Source organism: Apteryx rowi, unplaced genomic scaffold (assembly GCF_003343035.1).
Source record: "Apteryx rowi isolate R43461 unplaced genomic scaffold, aptRow1 scaffold_541, whole genome shotgun sequence".
NCBI classification, from domain to species: Eukaryota; Metazoa; Chordata; class Aves; order Apterygiformes; family Apterygidae; genus Apteryx; species Apteryx rowi.
In genome coordinates, this window is record NW_020450807.1 from 387,297 (window position 1) to 407,160 (window position 19,864).

Below are 19,864 nucleotides of genomic sequence, written 5' to 3' on the forward strand. Positions count from 1 at the left end.
GGCTGCTCCGTATCTGGATCTTGGGCACGGATAGCCTGTCACCAGGTGTAGTTACTCTCTGCGTCTGATTTTACCTCCGTCAGGACAAATCCCCCCCATTTTCGTACTCAGGCTCGCTGCGTTTGTATGCAACTTTTGAATTAATTCTTCCTGACCGTGGCCTCTTCTGTGGCTCATTTAGGCATAGCCACATAGCTACAAGTAGTTGCTGCTTGGATAGGCCTTGGCAAGGTTAACGTTTTCTTACTTGTGCTCATTTCTGCCCACCGCTAATTCGTTGTTCATTGCCTTCATTTTCTCTAGTTTTCTTTCTGCTGTGTGCTGAAGTCAGTTGTGGGGCTTGCACAAGTCTCTTGGAGCCTTTTCACATCGTTTCTCTATTTAAAGCCCTCACCAGGAATACCTAACTTGATCCCAGGAGGCAGGTTCCTTGTGTACTAAGGTAAATCAATCCTTTATAAATAATCCTAGTGAGTAAGTCGCAGTCATCAGGCATCCCGGTATTTTTCTTCGTAGTGTTAGTCCGTAAGCCACCTGTTGATATTCAGGTTAATGGTCTCCATATAGAAACTGAGAGAATTCCAGTTGTTTGAACTTCTTCGTACCTCTTCCCCAGCTGGTGTGTAATCACTGTCGAACCAGTTTTGTAGTAGCATTTTTTGTGCCTGTGTGGTCACTTCCACCTGCTTTTCATTGCTGGCAGATAGACAGTAGTACTCTGAGTATTCACTGGTAATAAGCCTGTCCATTCTGGGGGCAGGAAATGTGCCAGTCACGCATGCTTCCTGAAGTTAGTATGAATCTCTATTCCTCTTTTTTGCCTTATATCTACAAATCCTACCTTCTAGTTCTCTTCTACATCCCCTGCACCTTTATTACTCTTTAAGCTGTGGCATCCTTGCTGTTGAGTGAGCTAGCTGCTCTTTTTCTGCTCCTCCTTCTACGTTTTGCTTCTAAAATCGGAGGTTTTGATCCAGCGTGCTCTGAAGTGTTTATTTTGAAGTCAGTGATGCCACTCAATGTTGCAAATTAACAGTATGCCTCACCATTTTCCAGGATTAAAAGTTTATTTTCACCTCTACATGTTTTTTGGTCAAAGGCAGCCTAGGACCTGAATAAGAAAACAGGTGTTGATTAGTGACCCCAGTGTATATTGTTCTTTCTGCTTTAGCTTTGGGTGTGGATATTATGGAAGCAAGAAAAAGCAATTAATGCTAAAAACGTAACACCCAACAGTACACTAACAAGAAGCTGCAAGTTTCTTGCAAATCCAAAGAAAGAGATGTGATTAGAAAACCAGTGGGCAAAAGGATTTTGTTTAAAAATTAGTCCAACAATAAAATTTGTATTTGGGATATCAAAGATTGGTTTCCAAGGCCACCACTCCTGCAGCAAATAGTTACATGGAAGTTGGGTGTTATCTAAGGCCTGCCAGTGGGTTTGTTCCATTTTACATCAAAGAAGCACCGGGATGGGAGACTATTTGACCACGGTTTGTTTTTTCCCTACCTTATTCTGGAGCAATGGAAGGAAGGAAGGTGTCCAAGCCAGAATGGCCACATGATGTCATTACGCTGATGTCACAAGAACTGAAGGAACAATGGGACGCTGCGAAAGTTCAGCGTTCTGCCCTGGCTAGCAACCACTTTCAACAGTTCAACAAACCTGGAGAAGGTACCACCTCGGTAGTTTAAATGTACTTATTTTAAGTGTAATTTTTAGATGCGCTGTCAGTTGCAGTTTTGTTTCAAAAGAGAAAAAGAGCTAAGGTTCTGAAAGCCCAGTTTTCAAGGAAAACTACTGTTTTCAGGAGAAATTTAAGATTTTCTTATATATTGATAGCTTTTACATTTTTGTGGGTACTCTACTTATATAAAGAGAGTGGCCTAGAAGCACAAGAGGTGAAAATGGCAGAAATTGGAAATGATCGATATTTCTATTTTTATTCAACCTGCACAAAGGTAAATATCGTAGATTTTAGAGTGGTTTGCATCCTTGATTTTTTGATGCACACATATTTAAAGAGAAGTTTAGTGTGTAAAGTTAGGCATTGATTTGTAACTCTGTCTGGATCTTGGCAGCATATGTAAATCAAATATCTGATTTGCAGAAGTGATGAGAAGAGCTAATTGTTCTTAGGTTAGATACTCATTACTCCTGGGAATTGGTCTCAGACACTCAAATGACTACATGAGTGAAAAATCTGTAAACACTGCATAAAGATCACTCATCACTCATTTTTTCTAAGTGGGTCAATATTATGGTAATTCTGAATAAGCAAACCGTATTTATAATTTCTGCACATACTGACTACCTGAAGTTCTGTAAAACCAGTTACTTAGAATCAAGTCATTCAAAGTGATGTCCTCCTTTGCAGAAATATTTCTACCCCACCTGGTAAAAATCAAGGGGTGGGTGTAGGAATCTTTGTTATTGCATCCATTTCAGCATCAGAGACAGCCTGTCTCTCAAGCACTAATGCCTACAAATCCCAGCGTGTTTTAGTGGATGGCCCAGTTGTACGGACTACATTCCAGAAGTGCCATAGTTTAGCGAGGCCGCTCCTAGATCCAGCTATTAATGTCTGGAACTGGGTGGAAAATTATCTCCCAGAAGTAGATGGGAATGTCCCCATCTACTTTTGGGAGAGTTCAAATCTTTTTAGGCATAGCTTTGTTTTGCATGAAAAATTAGACAAAGAAACTCATTTAGTAATGGCTGGTAGCCTGACATTTACAACACTCAGCTGTTCGTATCTGCGGTATAAACCTGAGTTTCCCGTATTCTGGGTAATGTTCACGAGCATTTGCCTATTTAGAATTATGAGTTTGTTTATCATGTAGGTGAAGCAGATACCTCAAGGAACTAGTATTTTACAGTGAAAAACTGTGTCATGGAGGGTCAAGTGAATTGCATAATCAGAAATGATACTAAACTTTGCAAACTCTGATAAGGCAGAGATATAGCAGAAAGAAAAATTGTTTTGACTAACACAAGTGATGCTCATAGTGAAAGTACCATTATGCAATAGTGCGCAGCCTTTCAGAACTAGAAAAATACTGATCAATAGAGGGAAAGCAGCAATATGATTATACTGTGGAGTAAAGCAGCAATCATGAAAAGACACCATGTAGATTTTCTTTCTTTACCATTATGCCCTTATTTGTCGTTATATAAAAACTGCTGGGAGATGTTGCGAGTCATGTAATGACTGCAGCCTCAGCACATCAAATCCTGAATATTTTCCGTAGCTTGCAATATTTGTCACTATAATACTGTTGTATATTGACTGCTGTATTATCTCCCTCATTAATTAAAAAAAAAAAAGTTTTAAAAGAGGAGATGCACATTTAAGCCAGCCACTAATATATGGGAATCTAGCGTGACCTAGCCTCAAAATCGTCTTTTTCCTCATTAGGGTTCCAGGTCTGCCACTGTGAAAAAGCTCTTGGCTGTGACACTGTGTGCTCATTATGGAGAGAGGGGAGGTGTTCACATCTGATTTGCAGGGTTAGACATATAGAAATAAAGGTAGAGTAGCAAGTCCCTTGAAGAACATTTTTTAGTCTGAAAACAAAAGTGGTTTACCTTTGCTGAGCTGACACCTCAAATGTGAAATGGAACAAAAGAAAAGGTTTTTTTCTTTTTCTTTTTTGGAAATCCAAGTCTGAGAAGCCTGTACAAGGTTTACAAGTCCCCAAATTTTTACTCTTTCAGATTGTAATAAGCATCTTTCTGATTTTTGGTTTTAACTCCTGTTTTCCCACAATCCCAACTCCTTTAATGATAAGAAAGTACTAGTATAAGATTTGCATTTGAACAGCAGATTTAATCTGAGGTAGTTCTGATTATCCCATTATGCAGAAAAAGAAACAAAGCATACAGAAATTAAGTGTATATGGAATACATGAAAAATAATAGAACTTTTCTTCCCAGCATCTCATAAAAAGTCTGCAGTACAGTAAGTAGACTGCCTTACTCTGATTCTCATTGGTAAGTTTTACATCATTGACTTAACTGTAGATAACTTTAAGCTTTCTAAAATACCAGAATTTGGTCTCATGAAGTCTTAGTCATATGTTTACAACAGTACCACTTGTATTAATCATTGTATGGTCCATTTTTATTATTATTTTTACAATATCTGAAAACTGTTCATTTTCTCCTATAGCAAAAGTACAACATCTCATGTTTCTGGGAAACGCAGCCATTAGGCTGTGTGAGGATCAGTTGTGTCTTCCATCATAGCAAGCCTCGTAATATAAATGGACTTTTTTTGCCACCTAGTAGCAGTGAGTAAAAATATTTTCTCAATAATTTGGTTGTTAAAGTAAATACATGAAAATGTAATTAAATTTCTAGTGCTTACATAATATATGTTAAGGTCAAGAAATGTAACATTGCAAATAGGACAGGTATGATCTATCACATTGAGTTAAGGAACTGTAATGATCAAGGCAAATAAAGAATTGTAATGGTGTTTGAGTAGGGTTGCCATATGAATTTCTTTAGCTGTCACGTTAGGAATTTTCATAAATATCAGTTGCATGAGAGAAGAAGTAACAAATGGCAATATAGGTTGCTAAGATGCATCAAGTAAAATTGTGCACTAACTTCATTTGCACTGCATTTTTGGAGTATTATATGCTTGTTTGCAGTACATAAGAAGTATAGGGTCAGATCTAGTCTGAAGATTTTGTTTTATAAGAAATCATTAATCTTTTAGGCCTTCTGTTAGCATATGAGCTTTGGTAATATTTGTTCTTTGTCAGTTACTTTAGAGCTTTTGAATTGGTAGAGTCTTTTCAGGACTTCGCTCTAGAACGTTTTTCAGGGACTAAAGTAGTACAGTACTTCCCTTCCCTAGAGCATACCAAATTCAGACTCGGATGTTGCTCAGTGAATCTTACAACAGATTACAGTTGTATGTGCTGTCAGGACGCTTTCTCCACTGTCCTTTTCAGGTACTTAGGTAGAAATAAATTTTCATTTTTCAAACATATAGGCAAGCCAATTAAGTTTTTTGAAATAATCCATTCTCTCTGAGGAAGTTATTTCATTCTCTTAATGTCAAAAATACCACAAAAGTGTTTCTTTACTACTGTGAACTGATGACTGCCCTGCAACTACCAACAATCTAAGTCGCTATTTCTGATACAAATAACCTAAATTCTTGGTCTGAAATGGATGCAGTATGGAAATATTTCTCTGTAAATTGAGGATAGGTAACTATGAAATGCAAATGATTAAGAAATATATATATTTTTTACCTTTTTCAAAAAATATATTTTTTTTGAAATAAAGCTATCTGGAAACTTTTTTGTTTTCTGTGAGCATTTACAGGTTGAAAGATTGTATCCATTCTCTCCAATGCTCATGACAGCACTTTTGTAGCTTTTCTTGTAATGCTAGAGACATCTTCTCTGGATTTTGACAGTTTGGGAAATGAGGCAGGGAGCACTCATTCAGTTCAGCCCTGAACTTGATGAAACTGTCCTCCAACACTTGCGTGGTGCTCAGCTCTGCAGAGAGGTATGAAGTAAGTCTCTCTCAAGGTTTTACATGGGAGCTGTTCCAATTTATTATCACCTTGGATCTGAGACACCCACCTTCAAAACATGTCTGAATTAAGCAGAGCTTGGAGTTGAACCAGTTATATATAATTTGTGGATGATCTATGTCGACCTCTCTTTTAACCTGGAGATGAGAAATATTTTCCAGCACAAGTCAAGATAGTCATGTTACTTAAAAAGAAAATTTCAATTTTGACAAATGGTATTTCTTCTTTTACCGAAAGAAAAGAAAAGAAAAGCCTAACACCCATCTTGTTTAGAGGAAAAAAAAGCAGCAAGATGAGTGTAAGAGTTCATTGCTTTTGCAAAAGCCAGGCATTCCCATAGTAAAGGGAAACTCTTTTAATTTTAACCTTCATGTCAGTAATGAAGCAAGCAGTGAAGCATTCAATATGTCTAAATAGTAAGTTTTGACAAAAAATATGCTGGAATTTTTATGGAGATAAATGCCTGATACTCATTTAACCTCTCCTTTTTGTGAAGCACAGCTTTCATGGTGTTATATGCAACTCCAGGAATTAAAGTTCAGTGAGCATTTCAAATGAGATGCAAATGACTTTTGTCTTAGAGAATTCAAATCAAGTGATAAAGATGGATTTGAGGTTCTGAACACTTAATAAGTAATCTTATTTGAAAAAAGCCCTTGGGAAGACACTGGTCATGAGTTTTATTGACAAATTCAAGATGATGGCCGGATTAGGTCAGTAGTTAGAAATACTAATAAAATATTCATAAAAACTAACACCTGCAGAAAATTTTTTCCCCCTTTTTTTTACTTAGGTATTTACTAGATTAACTCTCTCTATATAAAATACTGAAAATGGTTAGTACCCAGGTAATTATTTAAGAGAAAGGAATATAGGGGGAAAAGGGGTGGAAGTTGGTAGGGCCGGTAGTAGCAATATGTATTGGTAGAGCATTTTATTAGTTTTAAATTACATAAAGATGAAATGTCCCTTGTGTAGACAGCATAAGATTCCAATGCTGCATGTGCAGATGTATTTTTAGTATCATTTTCCTGTTCAGTGATTTTGAATAAATTTTTTGAGCTTGAATATTGATTGCATGCTATTTAAACACAGTAATAGTTCTTAAGGCAGTATAGTTCCTCTTTTAATATCTGAAAAGAAGATTATTTCTAGGAAAAAAAAAGTTAAAAGTTTTTTTTTTTCTTAGTCCTTCCTAAGAGGAGCTCATGTCAACTTTTTGCCAGAATTACACCTTTATTTTTGGAATCATCAAATATAGAAATTAAGTTAGTTAACTCAATCTCTGGAGCTGTAGCTACTACATATGGTATTCTCAAAGGGTATAAGATTGTGTTTTAGGGAACAGGAATGGGAATCCTGGTAGACAACTGGAACAGGGACCAGGGTAAGAGTCCAGAGCAGGGAATTAAGACATGTCAGAAATCAGGGAGAAGCAGGAGTGAGGGCAAGAGTTGGCGTGACTTACAATATATACATGAACAGGAGGACTAAATTATAGTTGTTCACTGACTTTATCTTTAAAGCTGTAGACTGGTGTCACAAAAAAGCCTATAAAGATATCCACTAGGAAACAAGCACCTTGTGTTCCTGAAATTCCCTCAGGAAAAGGTAGACTCATTTCTGGCTATGTTGAGCCTAATTAACTGCATAGGAGCAAGGCAGGAGCTTAAGTACTGTTTCTATCAGAGTCCATACTGCTTTCAGTACAGTTCCTAATAAAACATTGGCCCCCGCCAGCTAGCACTGCTGTAAACACCTCTTGGGCACGCTTTTGTGTATGACGTGCACCAGAGACTATGCCCAATATGTACTATGGACAAAGGCACCCTATTTAAGAGCCATGTCTTACCAGTTACACCCAGGGCTAGAGAAAGGGACCAAACCGTTTTTTATTTACTGAAATAGGTGCAACTTAAAAGTTCATGTGCTCCACAATAACATTGCAAATACTAAAATGGCATTTATTAATTTCAATACTGACAATTTGTCTTAAGATAGTTAAAGTCTGATTTGTCTTTGGCTATCCAAAACTAATAATACCTGATTCTGGACAGTGAGAAAGTCTCTGTCAGGTTAAAGAGTTATATATTGCCTTGCATGTGATAATTTCACTATTGCAGATCAGATTTATTGTAAGGGGTTTAATGCGATAAGCATGCACACATGCTGCTCTTATGCAAGCAAGAAATGCACAAGGATAACAACAATTGGAATAAAAGAAAATGCCCTTGCCTCCTGTTATTTCTGTGGAACTGGAAAAAATGTTCAACTGCAATATTTTTAATATAGTATACAGAATGCTTATTGTTCATATTTGCACATTGGTCAGCTCGAACGATAGAAATAAACTCATCATTTTTATTTTCAGTCAGTTTAATTTCCTGGTTCTCAGAAACTGCTATCCCAGTACTGAAATACTTTTGCTACTAACATTATGGGTGTATATAGATTTCTAAGGAAAATCAGATCTTCTCTGATTTTTTTTCTAATTTAGTGTAAATTATTTTTATAAACTTTATCTTCTTTCTCAAAATCTGTATTTTCTATTTAGCAAAGAGAGTTGTGATTTAGAAAATTTTGATAGAAAAAGCAGTCTACAAGCTAAAAATGAGTAATCTAGTGCTTGCCACTGCTGTATTCTTCAAAACTACCAATTATTAAACACGTTTAGAATATTTTCCCAGGTGGGGTCATAGATTCCTAAATTCACTTGCTCACCTGAGCCCAGGAATTACTAATTGCATGTTTTCCTGTATTGTAAAACATCTACAAAGGGATTGGAGGAAAGAAGGTTACTGACTCAAATTCATCTATCCGCCAGCCTGGAAGAGATATCCAGCCTTTTTTAAATAGAATGTAATAATAGGAATACACCTTTTCTCATAAGGCTTTATTCAGCGGTGCATTGTCTTTCCATTCATGGGAGCTAGTACACGTCTTTTCGTACTTTCTATTTTTGCAAGATTTACCTTTGCCAACCTCTGCAGAAGATTTTTCCTGAAAGGCACAATTGGACTATTTGCTGATTCTTTAAATATGATAATGATTTCAAAACTTTACCTGCCAGAGTGAAGCTGCATTTGCTGTTCTAGTTCTCACTTAATAATTATCACGCTGTTTTCTGCAGATACCACATTGCAACAGGATGTCCAAGAAGGGATTCTACATCCAGCCTGTAGTCAAGAATCACTCAAAAATCAGGAGAATATTTTAAGACCAATTCACCCTCCATTGATTATAAACATTAACCACCAAGAGGATGAGGAGGATGATGAAGAGGAAGAGAATTGTAAACATGATTTTTTTTCTTTTACAAGGCAATAGAATGGACTTTTCCAACTCTTTTGCAATATAGTTTGCAACTGATTTGTTATAATAACCATTACATTTTTAGCAAAGAGTTGTTGCCAAGTATTTAGAAATAGTTTTCTGCTAGTCCCCAAATTACTGAATCTAGTAGTCACTAAATGAGCATAACCCAAGATTTTTTAACTCCTGTAAAATGTCTAGCTTTATGTTTTAATTATGGTGTAATTCACCATCTCTTTTTCATTAATTTGAGTATAAACTGAGAGCCACAATTCACATGACCATCAAATACTGTGTTCAGAATTTCTCAAAATTGAGGGATGGTCTGAGCTATTAGCTCTCTGTTATTTAAGAAGACATATTTTTATTATCTTCTTTTTCATGTCAAGATTCCCAGTAGTTTATAATATGCATTGGCTGAGGACATATTGTGTGTCTTAACTTTAACGAGTACGATATCAGTTACTGCTGGAAAATATTTAGCAGGGATTTACAGTAGCAGTTCAGGAACTGTTTCATTTTCATGACAAAGAAAAAGGCTTCTGGTGCGTACAGCTCCAAATATTTTCTGTACTTCAGGACTGTCTGAGGTTATGGGATACTCATGCCATGAAAATTACCAGATTAGAAGGTACTTCTCATTTGGAAGACATGATTTTGAGCAGGGATTAGGGCTATACACACTCATCACTGAAGGTGAAGTCACAGATTTAAGGTTTGTTTACAAAAAATAGTTGCATCTGTTCAACTTGAATCATTTTTTCAACTGATTGAAAAATCATCTGGCTGAAATCCCTCTGTAGACAATCTCGCTTTGTTAAGAAAGGTACTCTTAAAGGTAATGAAGAGAATTCATACAAAAGTCGTCACTAGTTTAACTGAATGTATTTATAATCAAACCTGTAGTTAAACCTTTGAATTTGTCTCACTTAGGCAAGTCTTTTATGCATGATTAGAGATTCATAGGGATTGAATGAATCATATATCCCGAGAGAACAAAAGCGAGAGAATTTCATGCTGGCATGTGTGCATTCTGCAGATTACTGTGCTGGTTCTCAGACAGCCCCAAGCTGCCCTTCACCCCCCACCTCCCTGCCCTTCAGGTTGGATAGCAGTGGCTGCCTGTCGTTAATGCTTCCTAAACCTTTTTCAGTCAGAACAAGACATAATTAATTTAAACAAGATAAAAATAGGGCTTTGCTAATCCAATTGACTTTAACTGAGACAGATAAGGAGCACTCACACAAGCAGCTCTGCCAGGAGACATTAGAGGATAGTAACTTTGGGCAGAGCTATTGTGACAAGCAGTCCCTGGGGATATGTTTAATCAGAAGATTTCTATTTGGGTGTAAAAGAACAATTTTTTGAAAATGAGTACTGAAGATGATTTTGAATCATTTTGAATCAACAAACATTAGCTTTTTAATATGTGTTGTAACTGAAATTCCATTGCACTTGGAAATATCTAATATGTAAGGAATAGTTTTTCTGTCCGGAAGCACAGGTTGTAGTGGGGAAGAAAATCGTGGTTGAAATGAAATTCATTATGGTATTTGGTCATTAAGAAATGTTGAAGGTCTTTGTATAGGTATAATAATCTTTTTAAAATATTTCCTACAGATGTTTCCTATTTGTTGGCTAAGACTGCTGCAGACATTGAGGAGGAAAGAGCAATAAAGGAAATGTGCTGTAAATCTGGTAAATATGAAATTAGTGACTCTTTCCTAAACAGTAATGTTGCCAATGTGGTAAACGTTTTTTTTTTCCCTTTTGGGGGGTATGGTTAGGAGAGTATTACAGGATTCAGTCTCTTCAGGAACACCAATTAACAAAAACTGTGTCTTCAGCTCTGGAAGATGAGCTACTACCCTTGGAAGCTGTCAAGAGAGATTTGCAGAAAGGCAAGTACTTTTCATCTTCCGGGACAGTGTTTACTCTTTTTAAATTACTGTTACAGGGGGAGACTACTAGATAGTTTACCCCTCCCTCCTCCCCTTTTTATTTTAGTGAAAATAACAGATTACATGTAAAAAGGTGCATGAAAGTCCTTCATTAATTTTTCCCTGCATAAATATGGTCACACACATGGTGACTCGCTGGTATTGACTGTAGGTGGAAAAAGTAGAAATAGTCTGACATTAATCCTGTGTATACTTTCCTGAGATCCATGACATAGGTCTTTCATATAATTTTTCTTTAAGATTAATATTTACCTGGGCTAAAATTAACCATCCTGAAGTGGGCATCTACTTTAAACTTGTCGTATAGACTCTCCCTGTTGTAAATTGAGAGATAGGTACTCCTATAGGACTATTCATCGCATCATAAAATAGTGTCAAAGATAGATAAGATGAATCACTTTCTCACAGGTGCACTGCCCTCTCTGACTATCTGTGGTGTCTAGATGACTATACTTGCTATATATGGAACTTTTAGATAACTAAATTTAGATTAAATAAGTCCCCCTTTAAGTATCTTATGAAATAAGGTTACATTTTCTTTTGAATATTGGGCCTTATCCAACATAGTTAAGGTCAAAGAAATACAAATTAATAAATATTTATCACCTTTATTTTTTCCTTGACCTTTGACAAGGTGGCATGGCTGAAAAATCTATATTTTTTATTGAATCATTAATAGTATAATTCCTTCTTTTGAGAGAGGTTTATGGTTTTAGTATTCCAAGACACTAGAGTAATTAGTAGGCGAGCCATTAAAAACTGCTGGAGAAAGAATGACCCGCTACGTTTAATTAAAAAAAAAAAATCATTGTTTTACAGTAGTTGAAATTTCGGGGATAAAATCTTGATTAATCTGCTTTATATAAAATATATTTGAGCAAGAAGATGTGGTAATGAAAAGCTGTAAAAGGAAAAATTCTCACTATCTTGAGTAATACAGGCATGGGAAGTCATGGTTTTTTTGACTGACAGCTTTTTCTAGTCTAAATTGTTTGATAGATTTGGGCAAAAAATGTTTTTCTTCTTCTTGTTTATTTCTACATGTCAAATGTTTATGTTATCAGAATAGTTTTGATAAGGTTTTCTGGCAAGTATTTAGAAATATTTAGACTATATACAAGGAAATCAGTCACATAAATATTTCTAACTTTTAGTACGGGTGTTTTTGTATAGTTAGATACAGTTTGGAAAAGAGAGAGATTTGTCTCCCTAAAACATTTCTTCAGTTAAGTTCTTTAAGGTTTTAGGTGTTATAGGGACATGCATGTTAGAAATACCATAAATTAGATAAGGTGAGATTCATAATCATCATTCATGAGAATTGTCTTCTTTAGCATGTGTATTGTGACATGTTCTAGAAAACATAAAGGCTGTATGTCAGGTGCCTGAGACAGTACCCAAATGATAAGAGAAAAAAGAACATAAGAGGTTAAAGGAAATTTGCTCTAAACTAATTACTGACTCATAGAGGCTGCTGGGAGGAAGAGAATGACACTGTCATTCACTGTGCTTCCACACAAGCAGCTAAAACATTCCTTCTGCTGACTTTCCAGGTGATGGTAATACAATTTCTACAACATTTAATAATTCAAAAAGACAAGGAATGACTTCAGTATCGTTAGAGGATAGTACCAGAACTGATCTTAGAACATTTGAAAGTGGAGGTAATATATTTTAGCATATGCTTTTCATTACTGAATATCCTTTGGTAGATAAGGTAACTGAATATGCATGCATTATTCACCATTTTATATTTTGGTTATTCTTTGTTCCTTATTTTCTATATACTCTTTCTCATACTGCACCATTAATTATAACAATTAAAACACTTTATAATTCCACTTCTCTTAAGATTATAGTAAACAAAATATTTTCTCTTTATTGATTACAGTTATTTTTTCCCCTTGATTTTAGAAAAGAAATGGCTCTGTGAAGTTATAAAAAAGCAAGTGCAGAAATGCCTACAAGTTTATATGTTTTCAAAGACTGTTATGTTTGAGAGACTATTCCTAGTTAAGATGAACAGGCTTTGTATTTTTCAGTAGTCACACAGAGAAATATTAAAGCTCCAATCCTGCATTTTGTACTGTGGGAGCTGATCCCTCTGCACAAATACAGTTGACATTAATGAGGATACAGCGTTTTGCCTCATTGACTTCAGTATAGAATCATGTCATTAAAGATGAAGAATGGCTTTTATATACTCCATGAATTTATGTTTACCTAACAGTATTAACTCCTATTTCTTTGTAAATATTTATTAGTAGCAAAAATAGGAATTATTGCTGTATTCTTTTTTTTCTTATTCTATCCAAAATAATGCAGTACCATGCTAAATATGCTTTGTCTAGCTTTGAGCAAGCTGGTATGCCTCTTCCAGCTCCAGAACTGTATTGCACAGTACAAATGTGTCTTAGATACTGCCTCTTTCCCTGTGACTTCTATGTGCAATGCTTATCTTTCTTTTAGATATTCTTTAATATGGTTAACAAAAAGCAATTCTATAATTAAATCTCTGTTTATACCCATATGAATTAAAAGCTTTTTCAATAGACTGTTTATCAGAATTTTTATTGGCTTTATTGTATCAGTTATTTGGTTTCATTATATTTTTTTACAATTTTTATTCATTTTAGTGAATATTTAATGTAATTATAAAAATGACACACTCTTTGCATTGTTTACATTTAAATTTTCAGTGCACTCTTCTGTATAAATAATTTTGTGATACTCATTTTCTATAGGAGGTGATTGTTTTGCGGCACAGAGAAACATATTTGTTGAAGGAAAAGGAAGTGAGGCATTAAAAGGGGAAAAAGAACCAATTATATCAAAATATTCAAATGTGAAAGGTATTTCATTATTATCATATATTTTTAGATGAGTTTTTTTTTTGTTGTTCTGCAAGTGGACTGGACGTTATATACTTTGCATAATCAATCTGAAGTGAAGACTTCTATTAACAGTACAATTTCTTTCACTGAATGACAACAGCAACTGTTGTATGTTACGGCCCAGTTCTGCTCCCTGTGATCAGTTTGCATCCTCTGTTAAATTCAGTGTGAGCATGAACAGTCCCTGAGTTGGCAAAATCTTTCTGAAGCCCCCGTTTGATCATGTGAAATGCTGTGCACTTCCAACTTCCATCAAGTAAAAGAGATTTGTAGGTAGGTGGTATTTCACAGAAAATGAGCCTTAATAGAACTGTGCATGAAATGGGAGAATAGTTCTTCAAAACACCTTAGCATTTTTGATAAGGAAATTTTGTGTGCTTTTTGAAAAAAAAGTAATTTTCTGTTATTTTAATCCCTTAGCAATGAACCTCACTGAACTGGTAAAGAAACATCATTTTAAAGGAGTAAAGAAAAAGAAATGGATTTCTGAGGAGACAAGAAACTCACCTAACACAGTAACAGGCAAAGGTATTTTGAGAAAACAGTTGGGTTATTCATTTTCATTTACTAAACTATTAGTTGATGTAGTAATACCTAGTTAATTTTTGTTTTCAGTATCAAGTATGGGCAATCTGCTATCCATAAAAAACCTTTCTTTTTATCTTGCCTTCCAGTCTATTGTGATTTGTCAAATTTTGAGTAATATCACAAGATTTTTATATAATGTAAACTTTGTTTTTTATTTATAGCAATGCACACTTCAACCCCCCAAATTAAAGCAAATTATCAAAGAAATGATCAAAGTAAGGATGATGAGAATGCTTCTTACATTCCTTCTGTGAGAGCAACTGGAAGAAGGACTTACTTGAATTCTTCAGAACCTGGAAGATCAGCATGTGTGTTCTACCGTAATGTCACAGTCATCCAAGAACCAAAGCTTAGTGGATCTATGGGTGAGTTCAGGGTCGCACTGGATTCTTAAAATGCCTCAAGTGTACTTGCTCTATAGCACTTCTTTCACTTTTGTCACTGCAACTTCATGCCTAAATATGGGCAAGAATAAATTTGATCCAGCTTAATTTTCATAAACAGGTTGCTGTCCTATCCATAGACAGAAATGTGAATAATTTTTTGTACTTGGTAAAAGTTACATAGAACAGAATATTCATGAACAGTAATTTAGCCACCTTCATAGCAGGAATCCATTTCTATGCCTAGTGCACTTTGCTGCCCAGCAAAAAGGGATGAATACATTGATATGCTGATGTGCACTAACATATCCCCAGATTTTACAGTTAATAGGAATTTTGACTACTCCCAAAAGAGGAGAAAATGTTGCTTGTGAAAGCACACACAAATATTTAAAAGCTGTGTGAATTATCTGTTACAATTTTATAGAATTTTTTCTAGGAAAAACATTGCTGTTCTACTGGAATTTTTCATTTGAGTCTGAATCTGGCCCAGAGACTTAAATCTTTGTCATTTCTTGTGACACTTTCTAGAAGTTTCATAACAACAGCAGTGAAGAAGGTATGACTGGATATCTCTGTCTCTCTCTCTCCCCCCCTCCCTTTTCTTCTCCCCCTCCCTCCCTTGCTGCATGTTTCTTCATCTCATCTGTTCACAGACTTATTGTGAATATAATCCCATATTGAATACGCTGGAATTTACTGTAAAATTATATTTTTTCATGTTAAATTTCTAAATAGGCCAGATGAAGAACGTATGTCAACTGTTCTCTAAAGTGTAATTGAAAAGCATCTTTTCAATGATTTAACCTTCTGAAGTATTTAAGAAACCTTATAATAGTCCATCTTTAACTTCCCATTCTACTCTAAATATTGATAGCAATAGTACTAGAAGTAATTTGCAGCAGAATCTTGGTTTTGTTTCAAGAAATATTTCTTGATCAACTTTTGTCCTACCAGCAGGGGATCCAGGAATGCTTTTGCTTTGTGTGATATTTTTCTCCAGCTAGTATTTCACTGGAGTTTTGTTATGACTTTTTTCTTCTTGAATAAGCAAAGGCTTGAAATTTATTCAAACTTCTGTTATCAGTTTAAATATCCTGTAAATTTTTGTGATTTACATTATGACTGTTGGCTGGTTGCCTCATTGTATTTCTATTGGACAGAGGACTGAATTCATTCTTCCTGCCATCCTTTCAGAATAACATTTTCCTTTGCTTTTTTCCATGTTTGAAATACTCTCTTCTTGATAGTACCTTCTATGTCAGGAATTTGACAAAAAGCTTTCAGGTGGGACTCCAAGTCTTCTATCTTTCTTTTTGGCAGTCAGGTGTAGCTTTGATTTTACAGCTTTCACTTTATTTTTTACTTGCTAATACAGCTTCACACAACGTAGTACCATAATCTGGCTCTTATTTGCCTTTTTATTACCAGTCTCCATGGTAACTTTGGATAATTAAGGGTGTTTTCTCATCTATCATTCCAGCCACAAATTCAGCAGTAACTAATTTAAATAATTGTAAGTGGAGAAAGTGATTCATCTTGCCAGTTTTATATACCTATATTAAGCTGGATTGAATCTCTACCTTGAACTGCTCTTCTGTCTTCACTTCCAATAAAAGGAACCTCCTTTAGACCACAAATCTCTTGCTTCGAGATGAAAACAGTTAGGTGAAATGAATCTCAAAATCACTGCTTTGTCTCAAGGACTAATCTGTAGAAGTGCTGATCACTCATTGCTGCAACACATATCAAGGGAGTTTATGCTTTGAACATACAGAGTGCTAATTTAGTGCTAGTTACTCAGCAAAACTGAGTCTAAGTCATTGAGAATGAGCAACCAAAAACTGGATATTTTTGCTCTCTGCTCACCAAGTTTCATCTCACTATTAGTGGGGATAACACTACCTTCACTTTACAAGAATGACTGGAATAGTTATTCATGTTTATGAAGCTCTCAGATGCCATATGACTCTCCTGCAAAGTCGTCCTGCAAACGGAACATTCTTAATACAAAGAATACACGTTATTAAATTTCCAGGTTAAAAAAGGATAAAGCGTTTCAAAGAAATGGTGACCAGAATTTTTGTCGTAAGAACAAACAGTATGGTTTTTGCTGCCTTTCTTTTCAGCAGTAGCGGAGCCATTTGGTCTGAAATTCTCCAACCCAAAATTCAGCTTGACACAAATGGAAGATTTTTAGACCAAAACCGAAAACCATGGTAATTAAATGTTGCATATACACTGAAAATTTGGGGATTATTATTACCAATTGAAATTAATGGAATTAATCTGGAACTAACAGAAAATAATATTAATAACATTAGTTATTTACCAAATTTTACACAATATGATTAGTCATTAAGGAGCATACTCTGTTGCAAAAGCAACCCTTTTTATATAGTGTAGCACAAGAACTCACAAGTGGCAATAAAAGGGGAGCATGGATTATAGATTTGTTTAACCTAAAAGCAATTGATGCATTTAGGAAGATTTTCAACAAAAGAACGTTATTTTATCAAACCAAGGATGTCCTTGGAAGAATCCCCTCACTTGGAAGATCCTATGAGCCTCATGAAAATGGTGCATGGTTACAAATTATTTTTAACATACTAGAAAATAAGTCTGTATTTAATAATAGCCTGTATTTCAGAGATGATGCATTATTCACTTGATGCATCAATGGATACTTCAGTTTATGTTACTTTTAATTCTTATATCAGACTAAGAAGCTCTTTCCTGAAATTTTAGCTGAAAATAAAAAACAACTTATATGTTTCTCTATAGACAAAAATACTTCAGGACCTTATAATGCACCAGCTTGGAGGAAAAGAAACCCACGTGCAAAAACATTCTCTAAGCTGAAAACAACCATTCAGGTAACTTTTATAGAAATATTTGCAATTCATTCTTCTTATTAAAGACGATATGTCTCTCCCCACCTAGAAAATGTGAAATTGCTTTTAAAACCTCTGCAACCAGAGACTGCAAGATTCTGAGTGATGCTGAGTAGTCTGAAAGAATTGTTAATAGTTTCATTTGTAGACAGATAATTTTACCTATATAACTAACCCATGATTTCTGATTTTTTTTTTTTTACAAAATTACTCATATGAAAGCAAAGTATCTATTGACCTTTTAAGTGAGGAGCTACATAAAGTGGTTTTTCCCTTGTAGCACTGGGCAAAGCAGCTTGGTTACAATCTCTCTTGTTAGAACAGGTAGAAGTCTTTTTTCCTCTTCATTTTCTTGGTCATGAAGTATCTGCAATAGCTGAAAGATAATCAGCCTAGGCCCAGATTCTTAAGAAGACTTAGGCTACCAAAATATTTAGAAGATACCCTAAGAATCATTAATACATTTTACACCTGTCTTGGAAGCAGACATTAGAACCTATATCTCCCTTCTCTCAGGTGAATGGCCAAATGTCTCTGTGACATTTCTTTCTTATCTCCCATCTCTCTCCTCTGCTGACATAATACGGACTTTGCTCTGCAGTTGCACAATTCAAAAGGTGGAATAGAAGAGCAGACTCTCAGTTCTTGCAAACTTAGCCTTCTAGCTTGCTATTAAAGTGATTCCTTGAAAGGGAGAAGAGATAAGTTTGAACCCTGCTAAACACTGCCCTTTCCTGGGTGAATCCTTTCACTGTTATGGTCAGTAATGCTTTTTCCGAGTAGCCTCTCTGGTCTTTGAAAGGATACATGCCTGCTTTTAGGGGATGGGTCAGAAAAGTGCAGCTCTGTGATCTTGCATTTCAAACCCCTCCCAGTGGCCCCATTTTCTGAATTCCTACGAGTTGACCCAGGGAGCTCTGTGCTAAGCATCTAGGCCATTTTGATCCCACTCTGAGATGCAAAATTATCTTGAGATACCATATAGATCCAAATAATCTAAAACCACCTTCTGTAATCTATCACTAGGATCGCTGCCATATCTGGGTTCTTTATGCAACTACCATATGGTTCATAAATATCTGCTTGGGAAGGTTTCTGAGAAAAAATACATTCATGAAACATTTTGAAAATGGGTGAATTACATTAGGACAAAATATTCATATCTCTGCTATTTATAAATGTTGAAGATTTAATTCTTTAAATGTCTCTGAAAGTGCATATAGTTTTGCTATAATAAATTATGCAAAAAATGTTTGGTATATTTATTTTGACAACAGACCCAGGAAGAAGTGGAAACAAATAAAAAGGGAGAGAAATTTGCGGACAGGAGAAAGAAGTGAAGCCAATACATCAATTTACAAGAAAAATGCAAATTAAAAGGAGGAGATTGTCAAGTACTTCCCAACTGGAGATTAAAAGATGATAAAATTGCAAATTCTGAAAGTAAAATGCAGGAAGTACATTGTAACATTTCAAAATTGATAAAAATGCAAATTAAAAAAGTATGTTCTGCATATGTACATATGAAAGTCTTCAGTCTGTTCACTAGGTTTAATCTGTTGTGAAAATTTGACAGCTGAAGTCATTTTTGTTAGACTATGACTGTACACTGCAAGACTGATAGTAAAACATGTCCATACAGGTAAAAAAATCCTTAAATGTAGTCTGCCCCCTTTTTACTTGTCCAAATGCTTTAAACCATAATTATGAATATGCATAAATACTATTTTATATGTACACACACACACACACACTCTCTCTCTTTTGGCAGTTTCAGAGGACTTTGAATGTAAACAGCAACACTAATGTATTCTAGAAAGTGGCCATTTTTATGCGAAAGCCAGATTCTTAGATGGTATAATATAACATTTGACCATATTTTTGGGGACTCACTCTGAGTTTGATCTTGAGCTTTTGCCATTTTATTAGATTAGCAGAACTGTGTTATGAATTAAATGAACTTCACAACAAAACAAGAAATAAGTGAAATATGTTTTTACACACATTTTAAACTAACGTATAAGAGACTGGGCAAAGGCAAAGAGAAAGGTTGACAAGAAGGGTACTTATAATATGGTATTGCTTTCTGAAGAAACCAACCATATCAATCCTTTTAAAGTTAGCAGTGACAACCTACTACAATTTCCCTAGGAAGGATGGTTTTGTTTTTAAATCTTTTTCTCATTTTTATAATCTGTTTTTTTTTGTTCTGGGGACAGACTGAGGTGGTTTCTCTCCTGTAATTGGAGAGAATGGGTTTTGATCAACTTCA

General features: G+C 35.2%; 1 protein-coding gene across 1 annotated transcript; it reads left to right on the forward strand.

Moving 5' to 3' along the window:
- Positions 1-1,907: 1,907 nt before the first annotated feature.
- CUNH12orf50 (chromosome unknown C12orf50 homolog) lies at positions 1,908-19,621 on the forward strand. The gene is made up of 12 exons (XM_026081307.1): positions 1,908-1,982; positions 3,427-3,531; positions 4,172-4,292; positions 8,691-8,852; positions 10,493-10,570; positions 10,660-10,773; positions 12,387-12,497; positions 13,578-13,685; positions 14,148-14,255; positions 14,477-14,680; positions 17,483-17,574; positions 18,870-19,621. Exons 1-12 carry the CDS (start codon positions 1,908-1,910, stop codon positions 18,930-18,932), a joined length of 1,341 nt encoding a protein of 446 aa, XP_025937092.1. The 3' UTR covers positions 18,933-19,621.
- The last annotated feature ends 243 nt before the right edge of the window (positions 19,622-19,864 follow it).